A 23,631-nucleotide genomic window follows, 5' to 3' on the forward strand; every position below is an offset into this window, starting at 1 on the left:
TTTCGACCTGTCCCCAAATTAATATAATTGGTTCAGTTTGTTTTGATATTTCAACCTGCGTGTCGTGATGACGTTTGGTGTGGGGGGGACAACATCAATTTGCGCACGATGGCAGACGCACACACGTGTCCAGTTTGGCAGTTTGGGCATGGTGTCTCTCTCTCCAGGCCACCCTGTCTCATCCTGCGTTGTCTGGCCCTCAGTGGGCAGCAATGTAAGGTAACCGGGTAACCTCTCTCTCTCTCTCCCCCTCCAGCCCACCCTGTCTCATCCTGCGTCTCTCTCTCCCCCCCTCCAGCCCACCCTGTCTCATCCTGCGTTGTCTGGCCCTCAGTGGGCAGCAATGTAAGGTAACCGGGTAACCTCTCTCTCTCTCCCCCCCTCCAGCCCACCCTGTCTCATCCTGCGTTGTCTGGCCCCCAGTGGGCAGCAATGTAAGGTAACCGGGTAACCTCTCTCTCTCTCTCCCTCCAGCCCACCCTGTCTCATCCTGCGTTGTCTGGCCCCCAGTGGGCAGCAATGTAAGGTAACCGGGTAACCTCTCTCTCTCTCCTCCAGCCCACCCTGTCTCATCCTGCGTCTCTCTCTCCCCCTCCAGCCCACCCTGTCTCATCCTGCGTTGTCTGGCCCTCAGTGGGCAGCAATGTAAGGTAACCGGGTAACCTCTCTCTCTCTCCCCCCCTCCAGCCCACCCTGTCTCATCCTGCGTTGTCTGGCCCCCAGTGGGCAGCAATGTAAGGTAACCGGGTAACCTCTCTCTCTCTCTCTCCCCCCCTCCAGCCCACCCTGTCTCATCCTGCGCTGTCTGGCCCCCAGTGGGCAGCATGTAGAGGAGGTAAAGTTACCAGAGCTAGCCTACACCTCCCTGTTCACCATGGCCTGGCTCCACTCAGGTAAACTGCTCTGATTGGACACTGCCCTCTGCTTCAGTTCCTCCAACGTGTGTGCGTGTGTGTGTCTGTGTGTGTGTGTGTGTGTGTGTGTGTGTGTGTGTGTCTGTGTGTGTCTGTGTCTGTCTGTGTGTGTCTGTGTCTGTGTGTGTCTGTGTGTGTGTGTGTGTGTGTGTGTCTGTGTCTGTGTCTGTGTGTGTGTCTGTGTCTGTGTGTGTGTCTGTGTCTGTGTGTGTGTGTGTGTGTGTGTGTGGTTATTCGGGCGGGGTTAATGCAGGGATCATCAACTAGTTTCAGCCGCGGGACGATTTTGTTCTGGAGCGGCTGGCCGAGGGGCTGGAACATAACTACTAGTAATTTGTAGACTGCAAATTGACCGCAAGAATCTCAAACAGATATAATTTTTGACTAAAACATTTTAATTTTCAAACATTGCTTACATTTGTATAGGATCACATCTACATTTACATTACATTTAAGTCATTTAGCAGACGCTCTTATCCAGAGCGACTTACAAATTGGTGCTTTCACCAATACACTCAGAAAGTATTCAGACCCCTTGACTTTTGTATAGGATCACATCTACAATACATTCAGAAAGTATTCAGACCCCTTGACTTTTGTATAGGATCACATCTACAATACATTCTGAAAGTATTCAGACCCCTTGACTTTTGTATAGGATCACATCTACAATACATTCTGAAAGTATTCAGACCCCTTGACTTTTGTATAGGATCACATATACAATACATTCTGAAAGTATTCAGACCCCTTGACTTTTTCCACATTTTGTTACTTTACAGCCTTATTCTAAAATGGGTTAAATAAAAAAGAAATCCTCAGCAATCTACACACAATTCCCTATAATGACATCACAATACCCCATAATGACATCACAATACCCATAATGACATCACAATACCCCATAATGACATCACAATACCCCATAATGACATCACAATACCCCATAATGACATCGCAATACCCCATAATGAGGTCACAATACCCCATAATAACGTCACAATACCCCATAATGCATCACAATACCCCATAAAAAAACAAAAATACTTTTTTTACATAAGTATTCAGACCCTTTGCTGTGAGACTCTAAATTGATCTGTAAAATGTGGAAAAAGTCTAGGGGTCTGAATACTTTCTGAAGGCCCTGTATCTCTCTGCCTGGGATTACTTTGGAACACATTTCCAACATTAAAATCCCTAGGAGTTGATTGGCTGGTGTTTTTACAGTATTTCATGTCCAACAGAACACTTGGGGGGCTGTCAGTTTCTGTCTGGTGTGGATTAATACATTATTGTTATTCTCAGTCAACAGGGAACGGAGTGGAGCAGGAACGGAGACAAGGTCTGGGACAGGGTCTGGGACAGGGTCTGGGACAGGGTCAGGGACAGGGTCAGGGACAGGGTCTGGGACAGGGCCTGGGACAGGGTCTGGGACAGGGTCTGAGACAGGGTCGGGGACAGGGTCTGAGACAGGGTCTGGGACAGGGTCTGGGACAGGGTCAGGGTTGGGGACAGGGTCGGGGACAGGGTCGGGGAGGACACTGTCCTACTGCCTCCTTTCTGCAGAGAACGACATCTTCAGAGTACCCTGGGAGGATGTAGTACACCCTCAGTTCATTAACAGACCCACGGCCATGGTGGCTGCACCTATCAGAGTCCCTACCAAGGGAGAAGGGGACGGGGGGAGGGAACAGGACGTCTTCAAGCCTTCGGATAGGGCCAGACGCATTTTGATTGACACATCCAAGGCCCAATGTGGAGAGAGTACGGAGGTGAAGCTCCTCCCACGGTTGAGACAGCCTATCGAGACCAGGGACGATGGGAAAGCAGCAGGAGAAGACGCTGAGGGAGAGTATGTTGAACTGGAAGAGATCTCTCTACCGCGCTTCTCTCCTCAGAAAGGATCCTTAACACAGTCTGTTAGTCTGAACTACAGGAACCTGCATAAACCCTGGACTACAGCCCGACACCCCCCCAAAGCAACCCCCTCCCAGCCCGTTCATGCCCCGGTGAAAAGCAGCACTTTCTCCCAGTCCATGGTGTGTTCCAGACTCATCGAGGAATACCTGAACAACGACGTGTTTTCCCCTGTCATCCTCACCCCAACGGCCCCCACCTCCCCAACGGCCCCCACCTCCCCAACGGCCCCCACCTCCCCAACGGCCCCCACGGGCCCCATGGCCCCCACGGGCCCCATGGCCCCCACCTCCCTACGGCCCCCACCTCCCCTCGGCCCCCACCTCCCCCCACGGCCCCCACCTCCCCCACGGCCCCCACCTCCCCCATGGCCCCCACCTCCCCAACGGCCCCCACCTCCCCATGGCCCCCACCTCCCCAACGGCCCCCACCTCCCTTACGGCCCCCTCGGGCCCCATGGCCCCCACCTCCCCACGGCCCCCACCTCCCCTATGGCCCCCACGGGCCCCACGGCCCCCACCTCCCCACGGCCCCCACCTCCCTACGGCCCCCACCTCCCCTACGGCCCCCACCTCCCCAACGGCCCCCACGGGCCCCATGGCCCCACCTCCCCTACGGCCCCACGGGCCCCACCTCCCCAACGGCCCCCACCTCCCCTACGGCCCCCACGGGCCCCATGGCCCCCACCTCCCCTACGGCCCCCATGGCCCCCACCTCCCCTACGGTCCCCACCTCCCCTACGACCAGAGAGGGGGTCAGCGGTGAGGGGACAGCGTCGGACCGTACAGAAGGTAACGCTGCTCGTCTCCAGAGGCTAACACAACGTGTCTCTGAGCGTGTGTCTGAGTCTCACTGGTCAGTGTGTGACGGCACAGCCCTATCAGTGGAGGAGGTGTTAACCCAGTCACACAGTATAGTGGAGAGGGAAGAGTCTCTCAGTCACCCTCAGACTGACAGCATTGTTCACAGTGAGGAGACAGACAGAGTCCCAGAAGAGACAGGAACAGGGGAGGAGGTGGAGGAGAGGAGGGATAGGGGTTCAGAAACCAGGACAGAGACAGAGGAGAGGAGGGATAGGGGTTCAGAAACCAGGACAGAGACAGAGGAGAGGAGGGATAGGGGTTCAGAAACCAGGACAGAGGAGAGGAGGGATAAGGGTTCAGAAACCAGGACAGAGGAGAGGAGGGATAAGGGTTCAGAAACCAGGGCAGAGACAGAGGAGAGGAGGGATAAGGGTTCAGAAACCAGGGCAGAGACAGAGGAGAGGAGGGATAGTGGTTCAGAAACCAGGGCAGAGACAGAGGAGAGGAGGGATAGTGGTTCTGAAACCAGGACAGAGACAGAGGAGAGGAGGGATAGTGGTTCAGAAACCAGGACAGAGGAGAGGAGGGATAGTGGTTCAGAAACCAGGACAGAGACAGAGGAGAGGAGGGATAAGGGTTCAGAAACCAGGACAGAGACAGAGGAGAGGAGGGATAGTGGTTCAGAAACCAGGACAGAGACAGAGGAGAGGAGGGATAGGGGTTCAGAAACCAGGACAGAGACAGAGGAGAGGAGGGATAAGGGATCAGAAACCAGGACAGAGACAGAGGAGAGGAGGGATAAGGGATCAGAAACCAGGACAGAGGAGAGGAGTAGCCATGTTGGCATCAGTGAGACAGAGACAGAGGAGAGGAGTAGCCATGTTGGCATCAGTGAGACAGAGACAGAGGAGAGGAGTAGCCATGTTGGCATCTTACAGGTGGTTGACACCGGTGAGACAGACTCTCACCATGATGACCCTGAGGTCTCCACCGGCCAATCAGACACTCCCCAAGGAGAGGACCAGACACTGAACACTCTGACCGAGACTCTCATACACTTAGCCCCCACTCCCACTCCCACTGACCACCAAACACCAACGCACTACACACCTTCCACTGAATCAGAGACTGAGAGACCGGAGGACAAGGAGGAGGAGGAGGAGATGGAGCAAGAGGAAGAGGAAGAGAACCACTCAGATACTGAGCCCCAAGAGAAAGAAGAGACAGGTACATATCTCTCCCTCCTTCATCCCTCGTTCATCCCTAAATCATCCACCATCCTCCCTTCATCCCTCGTTCATCCCTAAATCATCCACCTTCATCCCTCGTTCATCCCTAAATCATCCACCATCCTCCCTCCATCCCTCGTTCATCCCTAAATCATCCACCATCCTCCCTCCATCCCTCGTTCATCCCTAAATCATCCACCATCCTCCCTCCATCCCTCGTTCATCCCTAAATCATCCACCATCCTCCCTAAATCATCCACCATCCTCCCGTTCTGCACTGCTGCTTACCCCCCCTGCAAATACTTCCCCTGTTTAGCAGTCACTCCTGTTTAGCATAGCAGTCACTCCTGTTTAGCATAGCAGTCACTCCTGTTTAGCATAGCAGTCACTCCTGTTTAGCATAGCAGTCACCCCTGTTTAGCAGTCACTCCTGTTTAGCAGTCACTCCTGTTTAGCAGTCACTCCTGTTTAGCAGTCACTCCTGTTTTAGCAGTCACTCCTGTTTAGCAGTCACCCCTGTTTAGCAGTCACTCCTGTTTAGCATAGCAGTCACTCCTGTTTAGCAGTCACTCCTGTTTAGCAGTCACTCCTGTTTAGCAGTCACTCCTGTTTAGCAGTCACTCCTGTTTAGCAGTCACCCCTGTTTAGCATAGCAGTCACTCCTGTTTAGCAGTCACCCCTGTTTAGCATAGCAGTCACTCCTGTTTAGCAGTCACTCCTGTTTAGCATAGCAGTCACTCCTGTTTAGCAGTCACTCCTGTTTAGCAGTCACTCCTGTTTAGCAGTCACTCCTGTTTTAGCAGTCACTCCTGTTTAGCAGTCACCCCTGTTTAGCATAGCAGTCACTCCTGTTTAGCAGTCACTCCTGTTTAGCAGTCACCCCTGTTTAGCATAGCAGTCACTCCTGTTTAGCAGTCACTCCTGTTTTGCAGTCACTCCTGTTTAGCAGTCACCCCTGTTTAGCATAGCAGTCACTCCTGTTTTAGCAGTCACTCCTGTTTAGCAGTCACTCCTGTTTAGCAGTCACTCCTGTTTAGCAGTCACTCCTGTTTTGCAGTCACTCCTGTTTAGCAGTCACCCCTGTTTAGCATAGCAGTCACACCTGTTTAGCAGTCACTCCTGTTTAGCAGTCACCCCTGTTTAGCAGTCACTCCTGTTTAGCATAGCAGTCACTCCTGTTTTAGCAGTCACTCCTGTTTAGCATAGCAGTCACTCCTGTTTTAGCAGTCACCCCTGTTTAGCATAGCAGTCACTCCTGTTTAGCATAGCAATCACTCCTGTTTTAGCAGTCACCCCTGTTTAGCAGTCACTCCTGTTTAGCAGTCACTCCTGTTTAGCAGTCACTCCTGTTTAGCATAGCAGTCACTCCTGTTTTAGCAGTCACCCCTGTTTAGCATAGCAGTCACTCCTGTTTAGCAGTCACTCCTGTTTAGCAGTCACTCCTGTTTAGCAGTCACTCCTGTTTAGCATAGCAGTCACTCCTGTTTAGCAGTCACTCCTGTTTAGCAGTCACTCCTGTTTAGCATAGCAGTCACTCCTGTTTAGCAGTCACTCCTGTTTAGCATAGCAGTCACTCCTGTTTAGCAGTCACTCCTGTTTAGCAGTCACTCCTGTTTAGCAGTCACTCCTGTTTAGCAGTCACCCCTGTTTAGCATAGCAGTCACTCCTGTTTAGCATAGCAATCACTCCTGTTTTAGCAGTCACCCCTGTTTAGCAGTCACTCCTGTTTAGCAGTCACTCCTGTTTAGCATAGCAGTCACTCCTGTTTAGCATAGCAGTCACTCCTGTTTAGCAGTCACCCCTGTTTAGCATAGCAGTCACTCCTGTTTAGCAGTCACTCCTGTTTAGCATAGCAGTCACTCCTGTTTTAGCAGTCACTCCTGTTTAGCAGTCACCCCTGTTTAGCATAGCAGTCACACCTGTTTAGCAGTCACTCCTGTTTAGCAGTCACTCCTGTTTAGCAGTCACTCCTGTTTAGCAGTCACTCCTGTTTAGCAGTCACTCCTGTTTAGCATAGCAGTCACTCCTGTTTAGCAGTCACCCCTGTTTAGCATAGCAGTCACCCCTGTTTAGCAGTCACTCCTGTTTAGCAGTCACTCCTGTTTAGCAGTCACTCCTGTTTAGCAGTCACTCCTGTTTAGCATAGCAGTCACTCCTGTTTAGCAGTCACCCCTGTTTAGCATAGCAGTCACTCCTGTTTAGCAGTCACTCCTGTTTAGCATAGCAGTCACTCCTGTTTAGCAGTCACTCCTGTTTAGCAGTCACCCCTGTTTAGCAGTCACTCCTGTTTAGCAGTCACTCCTGTTTAGCAGTCACTCCTGTTTAGCATAGCAGTCACTCCTGTTTAGCAGTCACTCCTGTTTAGCAGTCACCCCTGTTTAGCAGTCACCCCTGTTTAGCAGTCACCCCTGTTTAGCAGTCACCAATGACATGTTGGCCTGAGTGACTCCTCTCCACCTCCTCCTCCAACTCCTCCATCTCCACCTTCCACCTGTTGTCCTTCTTGTAGTGGTTCTAGCCCTCCTCTATAAGCCTCGCCTCTTAGAGAGAAAGAGAGGGGGGGAGGGGGGAGAGAGAGAGGAGAGGGGGAGAGAGAAAGGGGGGGAGACAGAGAGAGAGAGAGAGAGAGAGAGAGGAGGGAGAGGAGAGAGAAAGGGGGAGAGAGAGAGAGAGAGGGGGGGAGAGAGAGAGAGAGAGAGAGAGAGAGAGAGAGAGAAAGAGAGTTGTAATGGAGAGACTGGTCTGATCTGATCTCACTGTAGGAGACGATAGAGGTTTAGTGTGTTGTAATGGAGAGACTGATCTGATCTGACTGTAGGAGACGATAGAGGTTTAGTGTGTTGTAATGGAGAGACTGATCTGATCTGACTGTAGGAGACGATAGAGGTTTAGTGTGTTGTAATGGAGAGACTGATCTGATCTCACTGTAGGAGACGATAGAGGTTTAGTGTGGTGTAATGGAGAGACTGATCTGATCTGATCTCACTGTAGGAGACGATAGAGGTTTAGTGTGTTGTAATGGAGAGTCTGATCTGATCTGACTGTAGGAGACGATAGAGGTTTAGTGTGTTGTAATGGAGAGACTGGTCTGATCTGATCTCACTGTAGGAGACGATAGAGGTTTAGTGTGTTGTAATGGAGAGACTGGTCTGATCTGATCTCACTGTAGGAGACGATAGAGGTTTAGTGTGTTGTAATGGAGAGACTGATCTGATCTGACTGTAGGAGACGATAGAGGTTTAGTGTGTTGTAATGGAGAGACTGATCTGATCTGATCTCACTGTAGGAGACGATAGAGGTTTAGTGTGTTGTAATGGAGAGTCTGATCTGATCTGACTGTAGGAGACGATAGAGGTTTAGTGTGTTGTAATGGAGAGACTGATCTGATCTCACTGTAGGAGACGATAGAGGTTTAGTGTGTTGTAATGGAGAGACTGATCTGATCTCACTGTAGGAGACGATAGAGGTTTAGTGTGGTGTAATGGAGAGACTGATCTGATCTGATCTCACTGTAGGAGACGATAGAGGTTTAGTGTGTTGTAATGGAGAGACTGATCTGATCTCACTGTAGGAGACGATAGAGGTTTAGTGTGTTGTAATGGAGAGACTGATCTGATCTGACTGTAGGAGACGATAGAGGTTTAGTGTGTTGTAATGGAGAGACTGATCTGATCTCACTGTAGGAGACGATAGAGGTTTAGTGTGTTGTAATGGAGAGACTGATCTGATCTCACTGTAGGAGACGATAGAGGTTTAGTGTGTTGTAATGGAGAGACTGATCTGATCTGATCTCACTGTAGGAGACGATAGAGGTTTAGTGTGTTGTAATGGAGAGACTGATCTGATCTGATCTCACTGTAGGAGACGATAGAGGTTTAGTGTGTTGTAATGGAGAGACTGATCTGATCTGATCTCACTGTAGGAGACGATAGAGGTTTAGTGTGGTGTAATGGAGAGACTGATCTGATCTGATCTCACTGTAGGAGACGATAGAGGTTTAGTGTGTTGTAATGGAGAGTCTGATCTGATCTGACTGTAGGAGACGATAGAGGTTTAGTGTGTTGTAATGGAGAGACTGGTCTGATCTGATCTCACTGTAGGAGACGATAGAGGTTTAGTGTGTTGTAATGGAGAGACTGATCTGATCTCACTGTAGGAGACGATAGAGGTTTAGTGTGTTGTAATGGAGACACTGATCTGATCTGATCTCACTGTAGGAGACGATAGAGGTTTAGTGTGTTGTAATGGAGAGACTGATCTGATCTGATCTCACTGTAGGAGACGATAGAGGTTTAGTGTGTTGTAATGGAGAGACTGGTCTGATCTGATCTCACTGTAGGAGACGATAGAGGTTTAGTGTGTTGTAATGGAGAGACTGATCTGATCTGACTGTAGGAGACGATAGAGGTTTAGTGTGTTGTAATGGAGAGACTGATCTGATCTGATCTCACTGTAGGAGACGATAGAGGTTTAGTGTGTTGTAATGGAGAGACTGATCTGATCTGATCTCACTGTAGGAGACGATAGAGGTTTAGTGTGTTGTAATGGAGAGACTGATCTGATCTCACTGTAGGAGACGATAGAGGTTTAGTGTGTTGTAATGGAGAGACTGATCTGATCTCACTGTAGGAGACGATAGAGGTTTAGTGTGGTGTAATGGAGAGACTGATCTGATCTGACTGTAGGAGACGATAGAGGTTTAGTGTGTTGTAATGGAGAGACTGATCTGATCTGACTGTAGGAGACGATAGAGGTTTAGTGTGTTGTAATGGAGAGACTGATCTGATCTCACTGTAGGAGACGATAGAGGTTTAGTGTGGTGTAATGGAGAGACTGATCTGATCTCACTGTAGGAGACGATAGAGGTTTAGTGTGTTGTAATGGAGAGACTGATCTGATCTCACTGTAGGAGACGATAGAGGTTTAGTGTGGTGTAATGGAGAGACTGATCTGATCTGATCTCACTGTAGGAGACGATAGAGGTTTAGTGTGGTGTAATGGAGAGACTGATCTGATCTGATCTGACTGTAGGAGACGATAGAGGTTTAGTGTGTTGTAATGGAGAGACTGATCTGATCTGATCTCACTGTAGGAGACGATAGAGGTTTAGTGTGTTGTAATGGAGAGACTGATCTGATCTGACTGTAGGAGACGATAGAGGTTTAGTGTGTTGTAATGGAGAGACTGATCTGATCTCACTGTAGGAGACGATAGAGGTTTAGTGTGGTGTAATGGAGAGACTGATCTGATCTGATCTCACTGTAGGAGACGATAGAGGTTTAGTGTGTTGTAATGGAGAGACTGATCTGATCTCACTGTAGGAGACGATAGAGGTTTAGTGTGTTGTAATGGAGAGACTGATCTGATCTCACTGTAGGAGACGATAGAGGTTTAGTGTGTTGTAATGGAGAGACTGATCTGATCTGACTGTAGGAGACGATAGAGGTTTAGTGTGTTGTAATGGAGAGACTGATCTGATCTCACTGTAGGAGACGATAGAGGTTTAGTGTGTTGTAATGGAGAGACTGATCTGATCTCACTGTAGGAGACGATAGAGGTTTAGTGTGTTGTAATGGAGAGACTGATCTGATCTCACTGTAGGAGACGATAGAGGTTTAGTGTGTTGTAATGGAGAGACTGATCTGATCTCACTGTAGGAGACGATAGAGGTTTAGTGTGTTGATGCCTGGATGTAAGAAAGGATTTATATATATTTATAAAGGTTTAGAAGAACTGTTTTAGTGATGTATATATGTTAAGAAATGTTTATAAAGTGTGTATGACTTGTATCAAGGTTGTGTTCCATGCCAGTCAGTCAGTGACTAGTTGTCAGTCAGTGACTATCTGTCTCTTTCTCCATCCAGGCCCCATTCAGCCAGAGGAACCTGTGTTAAAATCCTGTTCCGTGGACAAGCCATCCACTGAAACTAACCACAGAGACCCAGAACTACAACAGACCCCAGCAGTGATGTTTCCAGCCCAGCTAACCCAGTCCCCAGCCCAGTTAACCCAGTCCCCAGCCCAGTTAACCCAGTCCCCAGCCCAGTTAACCAGGTCCTTCTCCCAGTCCAGCCAGTTAACCCAGTCCCCAGCTCAGTTAACCCAGTCCCCAGCCCAGTTAACCAGGTCCTACTCCCAGTCCAGCCAGTTAAACCAGTCCCCAGCCCAGTTAACCCAGTCCCCAGCCCAGTTAACCCAGTCCAGCCAGTTAACCCAGTCCCCAGCCCAGTTAACCCAGTCCCCAGCCCAGTTAACCAGGTCCTACTCCCAGTCCAGCCAGTTAACCCAGTCCCCAGCCCAGTTAACCAGGTCCTACTCCCAGTCCAGCCAGTGCTCCCAGTCTTCAGTCTTTCCTAAGTCCCAGACACTGACAGAGGCCCACAACATCAATGCTGCTGTCCTGAGTTCTGGGGTGCTCTGTCTGCCTGGTGAGTAGAACAGCCCTCTGGAAACACACAAGATGTTATATATATATATATATATGTCATGTCCAACCAGGCTGGTTTGAGGAGGTAACGGTGATTCTGTCTGATCTGATCTGAGACCAGTTACTACCACAGTGATTCTGTCTGATCTGATCTGAGACCAGTTACTACCACGGTGATTCTGTCTGATCTGATCTGAGACCAGTTACTACCACGGTGATTCTGTCTGATCTGATCTGAGACCAGTTACTACCACGGTGATTCTGTCTGATCTGATCTGAGACCAGTTACTACCACGGTGATTCTGTCTGATCTGAGACCAGTTACTACCACGGTGATTCTGTCTGATCTGATCTGAGACCAGTTACTACCACGGTGATTCTGTCTGATCTGAGACCAGTTACTACCACGGTGATTCTGTCTGATCTGATCTGAGACCAGTTACTACCACGGTGATTCTGTCTGATCGGATCTGAGACCAGTTACTACCACGGTGATTCTGTCTGATCTGATCTGAGACCAGTTACTACCACGGTGATTCTGTCTTGATGTGACTAGCTGGTAAAAACACGATCTGATCTGAGACCAGTTTCTACCACGCGCTACATTTACATTTACATTTAAGTCATTTAGCAGACGCTCTTATCCAGAGCGACTTACAAATTGGTGCATTCACCTTATGACCTCCAGTGGAACAGTAGTGCATCTAAATCTTTTCAGGGGAGGGGGTGAGAGGGATTACTTTATCCTATCCTAGGTATTCCTTAAAGAGGTGGGGTTTCAGGTGTCTCCGGAAGGTGGTGATTGACTCCGCTGTCCTGGCGTCGTGAGGGAGTTTGTTCCACCATTGGGGGGCCAGAGCAGCGAACAGTTTTGACTGGGCTGAGCGGGAACTGTACTTCCTCAGTGGTAGGGAGGCGAGCAGGCCAGAGGTGGATGAACGCAGTGCCCTTGTTTGGGTGTAGGGCCTGATCAGAGCCTGGAGGTACTGAGGTGCCGTTCCCCTCACAGCTCCGTAGGCAAGCACCATGGTCTTGTAGCGGATGCGAGCTTCAACTGGAAGCCAGTGGAGGGAGCGGAGGAGCGGGGTGACGTGAGAGAACTTGGGAAGGTTGAACACCAGACGGGCTGCGGCGTTCTGGATGAGTTGTAGGGTTTAATGGCACAGGCAGGGAGCCCAGCCAACAGCGAGTTGCAGTAATCCAGACGGGAGATGACAAGTGCCTGGATTAGGACCTGCGCCGCTTCCTGTGTGAGGCAGGGTCGTACTCTGCGGATGTTGTAGAGCATGAACCTACAGGAACGGGCCACCGCCTTGATGTTAGTTGAGAACGACAGGGTGTTGTCCAGGATCACGCCAAGGTTCTTAGCGCTCTGGGAGGAGGACACAATGGAGTTGTCAACCGTGATGGCGAGATCATGGAACGGGCAGTCCTTCCCGGGAGGAAGAGCAGCTCCGTCTTGCCGAGGTTCAGCTTGAGGTGGTGATCCGTCATCCACACGGATATGTCTGCCAGACATGCAGAGATGCGATTCGCCACCTGGTCATCAGAAGGGGGAAAGGAGAAGATTAATTGTGTGTCGTCTGCATAGCAATGATAGGAGAGACCATGTGAGGTTATGACAGAGCCAAGTGACTTGGTGTATAGCGAGAATAGGAGAGGGCCTAGAACAGAGCCCTGGGGACACCAGTGGTGAGAGCACGTGGTGTGGAGACGGATTCTCGCCACGCCACCTGGTAGGAGCGACCTGTCAGGTAGGACGCAATCCAAGCGTGGGCCGCGCCGGAGATGCCCAACTCGGAGAGGGTGGAGAGGAGGATCTGATGGTTCACAGTATCGAAGGCAGCCGATAGGTCTAGAAGGATGAGAGCAGAGGAGAGAGAGTTAGCTTTAGCAGTGCGGAGCGCCTCCGTGATACAGAGAAGAGCAGTCTCAGTTGAATGACTAGTCTTGAAACCTGACTGATTTGGATCAAGAAGGTCATTCTGAGAGAGATAGCGGGAGAGCTGGCCAAGGACGGCACGTTCAAGAGTTTTGGAGAGAAAAGAAAGAAGGGATACTGGTCTGTAGTTGTTGACATCGGAGGGATCGAGTGTAGGTTTTTCAGAAGGGGTGCAACTCTCGCTCTCTTGAAGACGGAAGGGACGTAGCCAGCGGTCAGGGATGAGTTGATGAGCGAGGTGAGGTAAGGGAGGAGGTCTCCGGAAATGGTCTGGAGAAGAGAGGAGGGGATAGGGTCAAGCGGGCAGGTTGTAGGGCGGCCGGCCGTCACAAGACGCGAGATTTCATCTGGAGAGAGAGGGGAGAAAGAGGTCAGAGCACAGGGTAGGGCAGTGTGAGCAGAACCAGCGGTGTCGTTTGACTTAGCAAACGAGGATCGGATGTCGTCGACCTTCTTTTCAAAATGGTTGACGAAGTCATCTGCAGAGAGGGAGGAGGGGGGGGGGGAGGAGGATTCAGGAGGGAGGAGAAGGTTGCAAAGAGCTTCCTAGGGTTAGAGGCAGATGCTTGGAATTTAGAGTGGTAGAAAGTGGCTTTAGCAGCAGAGAGAGAAGAGGAAAATGTAGAGAGGAGGGAGTGAAAGGATGTCAGGTCCGCAGGGAGGCGAGTTTTCCTCCATTTCCGCTCGGCTGCCCGGAGCCCTGTTCTGTGAGCTCGCAATGAGTCGTCGAGCCACGGAGCGGGAGGGGAGGACCGAGCCGGCCTGGAGGATAGGGGACATAGAGAGTCAAAGGATGCAGAAAGGGAGGAGAGGAGGGTTGAGGAGGCAGAATCAGGAGATAGGTTGGAGAAGGTTTGAGCAGAGGGAAGAGATGATAGGATGGAAGAGGAGAGAGTAGCGGGGGAGAGAGAGCGAAGGTTGGGACGGCGCGATACCATCCGAGTAGGGGCAGTGTGGGAAGTGTTGGATGAGAGCGAGAGGGAAAAGGATACAAGGTAGTGGTCGGAGACTTGGAGGGGAGTTGCAACGAGGTTAGTGGAAGAACAGCATCTAGTAAAGATGAGGTCGAGCGTATTTCCTGCCTTGTGAGTAGGGGGAAGGTGAGAGGGTGAGGTCAAAAGAGGAGAGGAGTGGAAAGAAGGAGGCAGAGAGGAATGAGTCAAAGGTAGGCGTGGGGAGGTTAAAGTCGCCCAGAACTGTGAGAGGTGAGCCGTCCTCAGGAAAGGAGCTTATCAAGGCATCAAGCTCATTGATGAACTCTCCGAGGGAACCTGGAGGGCGATAAATGATAAGGATGTTAAGCTTGAAAGGGCTGGTAACTGTGACAGCATGGAATTCAAAGGAGGCGATAGACAGATGGGTAAGGGGAGAAAGAGAGAATGACCACTTGGGAGAGATGAGGATCCCGTGGTGCCACCACCCCGCTGACCAGAAGCTCTCGGGGTGTGCGAGAACACGTGGGCAGACGAAGAGAGAGCAGTAGGAGTAGCAGTGTTGTCTGTGGTGATCCATGTTTCCGTCAGTGCCAAGAAGTCGAGGGACTGGAGGGAGACATAGGCGGAGATGAACTCTGCCTTGTTGGCCGCAGATCGGCAGTTCCAGAGGCTACCGGAGACCTGGAACTCCACGTGGGTCGTGCGCGCTGGGACCACCAGATTAGGGTGGCCGCGGCCACGCGGTGTGGAGCGTTTGTATGGTCTGTGCAGAGAGGAGAGAACAGGGATAGACAGACACATAGTTGACAGGCTACACAAGAGGCTACGCTAATGCAAAGGAGATTGGAATGACAAGTGGACTACACGTCACGAGTGTTCAGAGAGTTAAGCTTACGTAGCAAGAATCTTATTGACTAAAATGATTAAAATGATACAGTACTGCTGAAGTAGGCTAGCTGGCAGAGGCTGCGTTGTTGACTAAGTAGGCTAGTTGGCATTGGCTGGGTTGTTGACACTACACTAATCAAGTCGTTCCGTTGAGTGTAATAGTTTCTACTGTGCTGCTATTCGGGGCTAGCTGGCTAGCTAGCAGTGTTGATTACGTTACGTTGCGTTAAAAGAACGACAATAGCTGGCTGGCTAACCTAGGAAATCGCTCTAGACTACACAATTATCTTTGATACAAAGACGGCTATGTAGCTAGCTATGTAGCTAGCTACGATCAAACAAATCAAGCCGTTGTACTGTAATGAAATGAAATGAAAAATGTGATACTACCTGTGGAGCGAGCGAAATGCGACCGGATTGTTGAGTGCAGAAGTTCTGTTCGGTAGGCGTTGGCTAGCTGTTGGCTAGCTAGCAGAGTCTCCTATGTTAAGGACGACATAAAACTACACACTCTAAACTACACAATTATCTTGGGTACGAAGACAGCAAAGACAACTATGTAGCTAGCTAACACTACACTAATCAAGTCGTTCAGTTGAGTGTAATAGTTGTGCTGCTAATCGGTAGACGGTGGACTAGCTAACGGTGGACGTTAGCTAGCTGGCTAGCTGCAGGGCAGTGTAGACTGCGTTAGGACGACGAAATACGATAATTACGCAATTATCTATGATACAAAGACGGCTGTGTAGCTAGCTAAGAAGAAATTGCTAAGATTAGACAAATCAAACCGTTGTACTATAATGAAATGTAATGAAATGTAATACTACCTGCGGACCGAGTGCAGATGCGACCGCTCGCTCCAACCCGGAAGTGCTCAGCGCTAGACATCCTGTTTGTGTGTTTGTCTCAGGAACAAGAGATAGGGGAGGTCGAGCCCTGGTGACCGTGACCACGAGGAACACCGGCTGGTTGAACCCCAGCTGTGACTGTGGAGAACTGGTCAGAATCCTGGTCTACTACTACACAATGCTCAGGTACTGTTACACACACACACACACACACACACACACACACACACACACACACACACACAGACACACACACACACCTGACACTACGGTTCTGATATCTCCTGACACTACGGTTCTGATAGCTCCTGACACTACGGTTCTGATAGCTCCTGACACTACGGTTCTGATATCTCCTGACACTACGGTTCTGATATCTCCTGATACTACGGTTCTGATATCTCCTGACACTACGGTTCTGATATCTCCTGACACTACGGTTCTGATATCTCCTGATACTACGGTTCTGATAGCTCCTGATACTACGGTTCTGACATTACGGTTCTGATAGCTCCTGACACTACGGTTCTGACACTACGGTTCTGATATATCCTGACACTACTACGGTTCTGATATCTCCTGACACTACGGTTCTGATATCTCCTGACACTACGGTTCTGATATCTCCTGACACTACGGTTCTGATAGCTCCTGACACTACGGTTCTGATAGCTCCTGACACTGCGGTTCTGATAGCTCCTGACACTACTACGGTTCTGATATCTCCTGACACTACGGTTCTGACACTACGGTTCTGATAGCTCCTGATACTACGGTTCTGATAGCTCCTGACACTACGGTTCTGATAGCTCCTGACACTACTACGGTTCTGACACTACGGTTCTGACACTACAGTTCTGATATCTCCTGACACTACGGTTCTGATATCTCCTGACACTACGGTTCTGACACTACGGTTCTGATAGCTCCTGACACTACTACGGTTCTGATAACTCCTGACACTACGGTTCTGATAGCTCCTGACACTACGGTTCTGATAGCTCCTGACACTACGGTTCTGACACTACGGTTCTGATAGCTCCTGACACTACGGTTCTGACACTACGGTTCTGACACTACGGTTCTGATAGCTTCTAACACTACGGTTCTGATAGCTCCTGACACTACGGTTCTGATAGCTCCTGACACTACGGTTCTGATAGCTCCTGACACTACTACGGTTCTGACACTACGGTTCTGATAGCTCCTGACACTACTACGGTTCTGATATCTCCTGACACTACTACGGTTCTGACACTACTACGGTTCTGATAGCTCCTGACACTACTACGGTTCTGATATCTCCTGACACTACTACGGTTCTGATATCTCCTGACACTACGGTTCTGATAGCTCCTGATACTATGGTTCTGATAGCTCCTGACACTACTACGGTTCTGACACTACTACGGTTCTGATATCTCCTGACACTACGGTTCTGACACTACTATGGTTCTGATAGCTCCTGACACTACTACGGTTCTGATATCTCCTGACACTACGGTTCTGATATCTCCTGACACTACTACGGTTCTGACACTACTACGGTTCTGATAGCTCCTGACACTACGGTTCTGATAGCTTGAACAGTGCTGAAGAGCTTACTGTTGTGGCCTGAGTCTCTGTCTCTGATGTCATATCCTGTGTGTTACAGGAAGGAGGTGCGTTCCCTAGGGTTGACAGTCCTAGTAGACTCTCGGCGGTGCTCCCCTGTCCCTGCTCTGTTCAGCGCCTTCAACATACTTCAGGTAAGACACGGTCGAACAGGAAACCAGAGTGTTTACTGACACGGGCAAACAGGAAACCAGGGAACAGTGTTTACTGACACGGTCAAACAGGAAACCAGGGAAACAGGAAACCAGGGAACAGTATTTACAGACACGGTCAAACAGGAAACCAGGGGACAGTATTTACAGACACGGTCAAACAGGAAACAGTGTTTAGAGACACGGTCAAACAGGAAACCAGGGAACAGTGTTTACAGACACGGTCAAACAGGAAACCAGGGAACAGTGTTTACTGACACGGTCAAACAGGAAACCAGGGAACAGTGTTTACAGACACGGTCAAACAGGAAACCAGGGAACAGTGTTTACTGACACGGTCAAACAGGAAACCAGGGAACAGTGTTTACAGACACAGTCAAACAGGAAACCAGGGAACAGTATTTACAGACACGGTCAAACAGGAAACCAGGGAACAGTGTTTACTGACACGGTCAAACAGGAAACCAGGGAACAGTGTTTACAGACACGGTCAAACAGGAAACCAGGGAACAGTGTTTACTGACACGGTCAAACAGGAAACCAGGGAACAGTGTTTACTGACACAGTCAAACAGGAAACCAGAGGACAGTGTTTACAGACACGGTCAAACAGGAAACCAGGGAACAGTATTTACAGACACAGTCAAACAGGAAACCAGGGAACAGTATTTACAGACACGGTCAAACAGGAAACCAGGGAACAGTGTTTACTGACACGGTCAAACAGGAAACCAGGGAACAGTATTTACAGACACGGTCAAACAGGAAACCAGGGAACAGTGTTTACTGACACGGTCAAACAGGAAACCAGGGAACAGTATTTACAGACACGGTCAAACAGGAAACCAGGGAACAGTGTTTACTGACACGGTCAACCAGGGAACAGTGTTTACTGACACGGTCAAACAGGAAACCAGGGAACAGTGTTTACTGACACGGTCAAACAGGAAACCAGAGGACAGTGTTTACTGACACGGTCAAACATGAAACCAGGGAACAGTGTTTACTGACACGGTCAAACAGGAAACCAGGGAACAGTGTTTACTGACACGGTCAAACAGGAAACAGTGTTTACTGACACGGTCAAACAGGAAACCAGGGGACAGTGTTTATAGACACGGTCAAACAGGAAACAGTGTTTAGAGACACGGTCAAACAGGAAACCAGAGTGTTTACTGACACGGTCAAACAGGAAACCAGGGATCAGTGTTTACTGACACGGTCAAACAGGAAACAGTGTTTACTGACACGGTCAAACAGGAAACAGTGTTTACTGACACGGTCAAACAGGAAACCAGGGAACAGGTTCTGGTGAAAGGAAAAACTCAGGTCCTGTGTGGTTCTGTTGGTGCAGCATGGCTCTTTCACCGTCAGGGTTGTGGGTTTGATTCCCACAGGAGACCAGTATAAACATGTATGTACTCACTACTGTAAGTGTCTCTAAATGACTCTCTACTGTAAGTGTCTGGATCAGAGAGTCTATTAAATGACTCTCTACTGTAAGTGTCTGGATCAGAGAGTCTGTTAAATGACTCACTACTGTGTCTCTGGACCAGAGAGTCTATTAAATGACTCTCTACTGTAAGTCTCTATGGATCAGAGAGTCTGTTAAATGACTCTCTACTGTAAGTCTCTCTGGATCAGAGAGTCTGTTAAATGACTCTCTACTGTAAGTGTCTCTGGATCAGAGAGTCTGTTAAATGACTCTCTACTGTAAGTGTCTCTGGATCAGAGAGTCTGTTAAATGACTCTCTACTGTAAGTCTCTCTGGATCAGAGAGTCTGTTAAATGACTCACTACTGTAAATCTCTCTGGATAAGAGTCTGTTAAATGACTCACTACTGTAAATCTCTCTGGATCAGAGAGTCTGTTAAAAGACTCACTACTGTAAATCTCTCTGGATCAGAGAGTCTGTTAAATTACTCTACTGTAAGTATCTCTGGATAAGAGAGTCTGTTAAATTACTCTCTACTGTAAATCTCTGGATCAGAGAGTCTGTTAAATGACTCTCTACTGTAAGTCTCTCTGGATCAGAGAGTCTGGTAAATGACTCACTACTGTAAGTCTCTCTGGATAAGAGAGTCTGTTAAATGACTCACTACTGTAAGTCTCTGGATCAGAGAGTCTGTTAAATGACTCACTACTGTAAGTCTCTGGATAAGAGAGTCTGTTAAATGACTCTACTGTAAGTATCTCTGGATCAGAGAGTCTGTTAAATGACTCACTACTGTAAGTCTCTGGATCAGAGAGTCTGGTAAATGACTCACTACTGTAAGTCTCTCTGGATAAGAGAGTCTGTTAAATGACTCACTACTGTAAATCTCTCTGGATCAGAGAGTCTGTTAAATGACTCTCTACTGTAAGTCTCTGGATAAGAGAGTCTGGTAAATGACTCACTACTGTAAGTCTCTCTGGATAAGAGAGTCTGTTAAATGACTCACTACTGTAAATCTCTCTGGATCAGAGAGTCTGTTAAATGACTCTCTACTGTAAGTCTCTGGATAAGAGAGTCTGTTAAATGACTCTACTGTAAGTATCTCTGGATAAGAGAGTCTGTTAAATGACTCTCTACTGTAAATCTCTCTGGATCAGAGAGTCTGTTAAATGTAGAAACAGCTCGTTGTGGTCATGGAGTCTGTTTGTAATCAGGATGCCTTTGTCCTCCAACCGTTCCACTTGGTGGTTGTCTAGTGGCCACTCTGCAGCCTCCACTCCGTCTCCAATTTAAGTAGGAATAGACTGTGAGAGGACTTCATTACTGCCATGCAGTTCTGTGTATAATCACTCTGCTCTGTTCAAGTTGTCTCTTGAAGCTACGGTGGTGTCAGACACCGGGACACAACAACGCCGTTAGCTTCAGTCATTCTCTCTACAATGTCATTTAGAGAACCTCTGAGTGCTCCGTCTGTCTGATGTTGTGAGGGTTCTAGAACTGAGTGCTCTGTCTGTATGATGTTGGGAGGGTTCTAGAACATGGTGAGTGCTCCGTCTGTCTGTTTGGTGTTGTGAGGGTTCTAGAACTGAGTGCTCTGTCTGTATGATGTTGGGAGGGTTCTAGAACATGGTGAGTGCTCCGTCTGTCTGTCTGGTGTTGTGAGGGTTCTAGAACATGGTGAGTGCTCCGTCTGTCTGTCTGGTGTTGTGAGGGTTCTAGAACATGGTGAGTGCTCTGTCTGTCTGATGTTGTGAGGGTTCTAGAACATGGTGAGTGCTCCGTCTGTCTGATGTTGTGAGGGTTCTAGAACACATGTGTCCTTCCCTCCATTCCAGGTCACTGCTAACAATGACAGTTGAGCAGGGTTATCACCCTCAGCCACAGAGGTCCATCCCTTAATGTAGCCCCTCACCAGACCTCCTGGTCCCACAGGGAATAGCCCCCCCCCAACACACAATGTCTCCACATAGCATCATCTTATTACTGGGTCTAAGGGCCTGACACCTCGACTGTGTCCCTTCATAGTGCTCTACTTTAGACCAGTACTGTCCCTATCCTGGCCTGGCCACAGTCTCTGGCTCTGATACATTGCTCACTAATTGATTTGACCACAATGGCTGCTTTGATGGTCACTGTGGACAATTTGATTCCTGTTTTCTCCTGTTTGTTCGATGGCGGACATGATTTGGTCTCCTGTCAATTTGGATTTCTGTCTGAAGTAAAGCCCTTTTGTGGGGAAAACTCATTCTGATTGGCTGAGCCTGGCTCCCCCAGTAGGTGGACCCTGGCTCCCCAGTGAGTGGGCCCTGGCTCCCTAGTGAGTGAACCCTGGCTCCCCCAGTGGGTGGACACTGGCTCCCCGGTGAGTGGGCACTGGCTCCCCAGTGAGTGGGCCCTGGCTCCCCAGTGAGTGGGCCCTGGCTCCCCAGTGAGTGGGCCCTGGCTCCCCAGTGGGTGGACCCTGGCTCCCCAGTGGGTGGACCCTGGCTCCCCAGTGAGTCGACCCTGGCTCCCCAGTGAGTGGGCCCTGGCTCCCCAGTGAGTGGGCCCTGGCTCCCCAGTGAGTGGGCCCTGGCTCCCCAGTGAGTGGACCCTGGCTCCCCAGTGAGTGGGCCCTGGCTCCCCCAGTGAGTGGGCCCTGGCTCCCCAGTGAGTGGGCCCTGGCTCCCCCAGTAGGTGGACCCTGGCTCCCCAGTGGGTGGACCCTGGCTCCCCAGTGAGTGGACACTGGCTCCCCAGTGAGTGGACCCTGGATCCCCAGTGGGTGGACCCTGGATCCCCAGTGGGTGGACCCTGGCTCCCCAGTGAGTGGGCCCTGGCTCCCCAGTGAGTGGACCCTGGCTCCCCAGTGAGTGGGCCCTGGCTCCCCAGTGAGTGGACCCTGGCTCCCCAGTGGGTGGACCCTGGCTCCCCAGTGAGTGGACCCTGGCTCCCCAGTGAGTGGACCCTGGCTCCCCAGTGAGTGGACCCTGGCTCCCCAGTGAGTGGACCCTGGATCCCAAGTGAGTGGACCCTGGCTCCCCAGTGAGTGGACCCTGGATCCCCAGTGAGTGGACCCTGGCTCCCCAGTGAGTGGGCCCTGGCTCCCCCAGTGGGTGGACCCTGGCTCCCCCAGTGGGTGGACCCTGGCTCCCCAGTGGGTGGACCCTGGCTCCCCCATTGAGTGAACCCTGGCTCCCCAGTGGGTGAACCCTGGCTCCCCCAGTGGGTGGACCCTGGCTCCCCAGTGGGTGGGCCCTGGCTCCCCAGTGAGTGGGCACTGGCTCCCCAGTGAGTGGGCCCTGGCTCCCCAGTGAGTGGGCCCTGGCTCCCCAGTGAGTGGGCCCTGGCTCCCCAGTGAGTGGGCCCTGGCTCCCCAGTGGGTGGGCCCTGGCTCCCCAGTGAGTGGGCCCTGGCTCCCCAGTGAGTGAACCCTGGCTCCCCCAGTGGGTGGACCCTGGCTCCCCAGTGGGTGGGCCCTGGCTCCCCAGTGAGTGGGCACTGGCTCCCCAGTGAGTGGGCCCTGGCTCCCCAGTGAGTGAACCCTGGCTCCCCCAGTGGGTGGACCCTGGCTCCCCAGTGGGTGGGCCCTGGCTCCCCAGTGAGTGGGCACTGGCTCTCCAGTGGTTGGGCCCTGGCTCCCCAGTGGGTGGACCCTGGCTCCCCAGTGGTTGGGCCCTGGCTCCCCAGTGAGTGGACCCTGGCTCCCCAGTGAGTGGACCCTGGCTCCCCAGTGAGTGGACCCTGGCTCCCCAGTGGGTGGGCCCTGGCTCCCCAGTGAGTGGACCCTGGCTCCCCAGTGGGTGGACCCTGGCTCCCCCAGTGAGTGAACCCTGGCTCCCCCAGTGGGTGGACCCTGGCTCCCCAGTGAGTGGGCCCTGGCTCCCCAGTGAGTGGACCCTGGCTCCCCAGTGGGTGGACCCTGGATCCCCAGTGAGTGGACCCTGGCTCCCCCAGTGGGTGGACCCTGGCTCCCCAGTGAGATACAGGGGGTACCAGTACAGAGTCATTGTGGAGGCTATATACAGGGGGTACCGGTACAGAGTCAATGTGGAGGCTATATTCAGGGGGTACCGGTACAGAGTCAATGTGGAGGCTATATACAGGGGGTACCGGTACAGAGTCAATGTGGAGGCTATATACAGGGTGTTACGGTACAGAGTCAATGTGGAGGCTATATACAGGGGGTACCTGGTACAGAGTCAATGTGGAGGCTATATACAGGGTATTACGGTACAGAGTCAGTGTGGAGGCTATATACAGGGTATTACGGACGGTACAGAGTCAATGTGGAGGCTATATACAGGGTGTTACGGACGGTACAGAGTCAATGTGGAGGCTATGTACAGGGTATTACGGTACAGAGTCAATGTGGAGGCTATATACAGGGTATTACGGTACAGAGTCAATGTGGAGGCTATATACAGGGGGTACCGGTACAGAGTCAATGTGGAGGCTATATACAGGGTGTTACAGTACAGAGTCAATGTGGAGGCTATATACAGGGGGTACCGGTACAGAGTCAATGTGGAGGCTATATACAGGGTAT

At 50.7% G+C, this 23,631-nt stretch overlaps 1 protein-coding gene across 1 annotated transcript in view; it reads left to right on the plus strand.

The window, feature by feature from the left end:
• The window catches only part of LOC135570697 (rho guanine nucleotide exchange factor 40-like), a 50,748-nt gene extending 33,058 nt beyond the window's left edge, over window positions 1-17,690 (plus strand). Inside the window, exons 5-9 of the mRNA XM_065016652.1 lie at window positions 781-893; window positions 2,220-3,622; window positions 4,618-4,861; window positions 15,966-16,089; window positions 17,558-17,690. Coding sequence (XP_064872724.1) covers window positions 781-893; window positions 2,220-3,622; window positions 4,618-4,861; window positions 15,966-16,089; window positions 17,558-17,690 — 2,017 coding nt within the window. The remainder of the gene's footprint in view (window positions 1-780; window positions 894-2,219; window positions 3,623-4,617; window positions 4,862-15,965; window positions 16,090-17,557) is intronic.
• Window positions 17,691-23,631: the final 5,941 nt, after the last annotated feature.

This window comes from Oncorhynchus nerka, unplaced genomic scaffold (assembly GCF_034236695.1).
Source record: "Oncorhynchus nerka isolate Pitt River unplaced genomic scaffold, Oner_Uvic_2.0 unplaced_scaffold_922, whole genome shotgun sequence".
NCBI lineage: Eukaryota > Metazoa > Chordata > Actinopteri > Salmoniformes > Salmonidae > Oncorhynchus > Oncorhynchus nerka.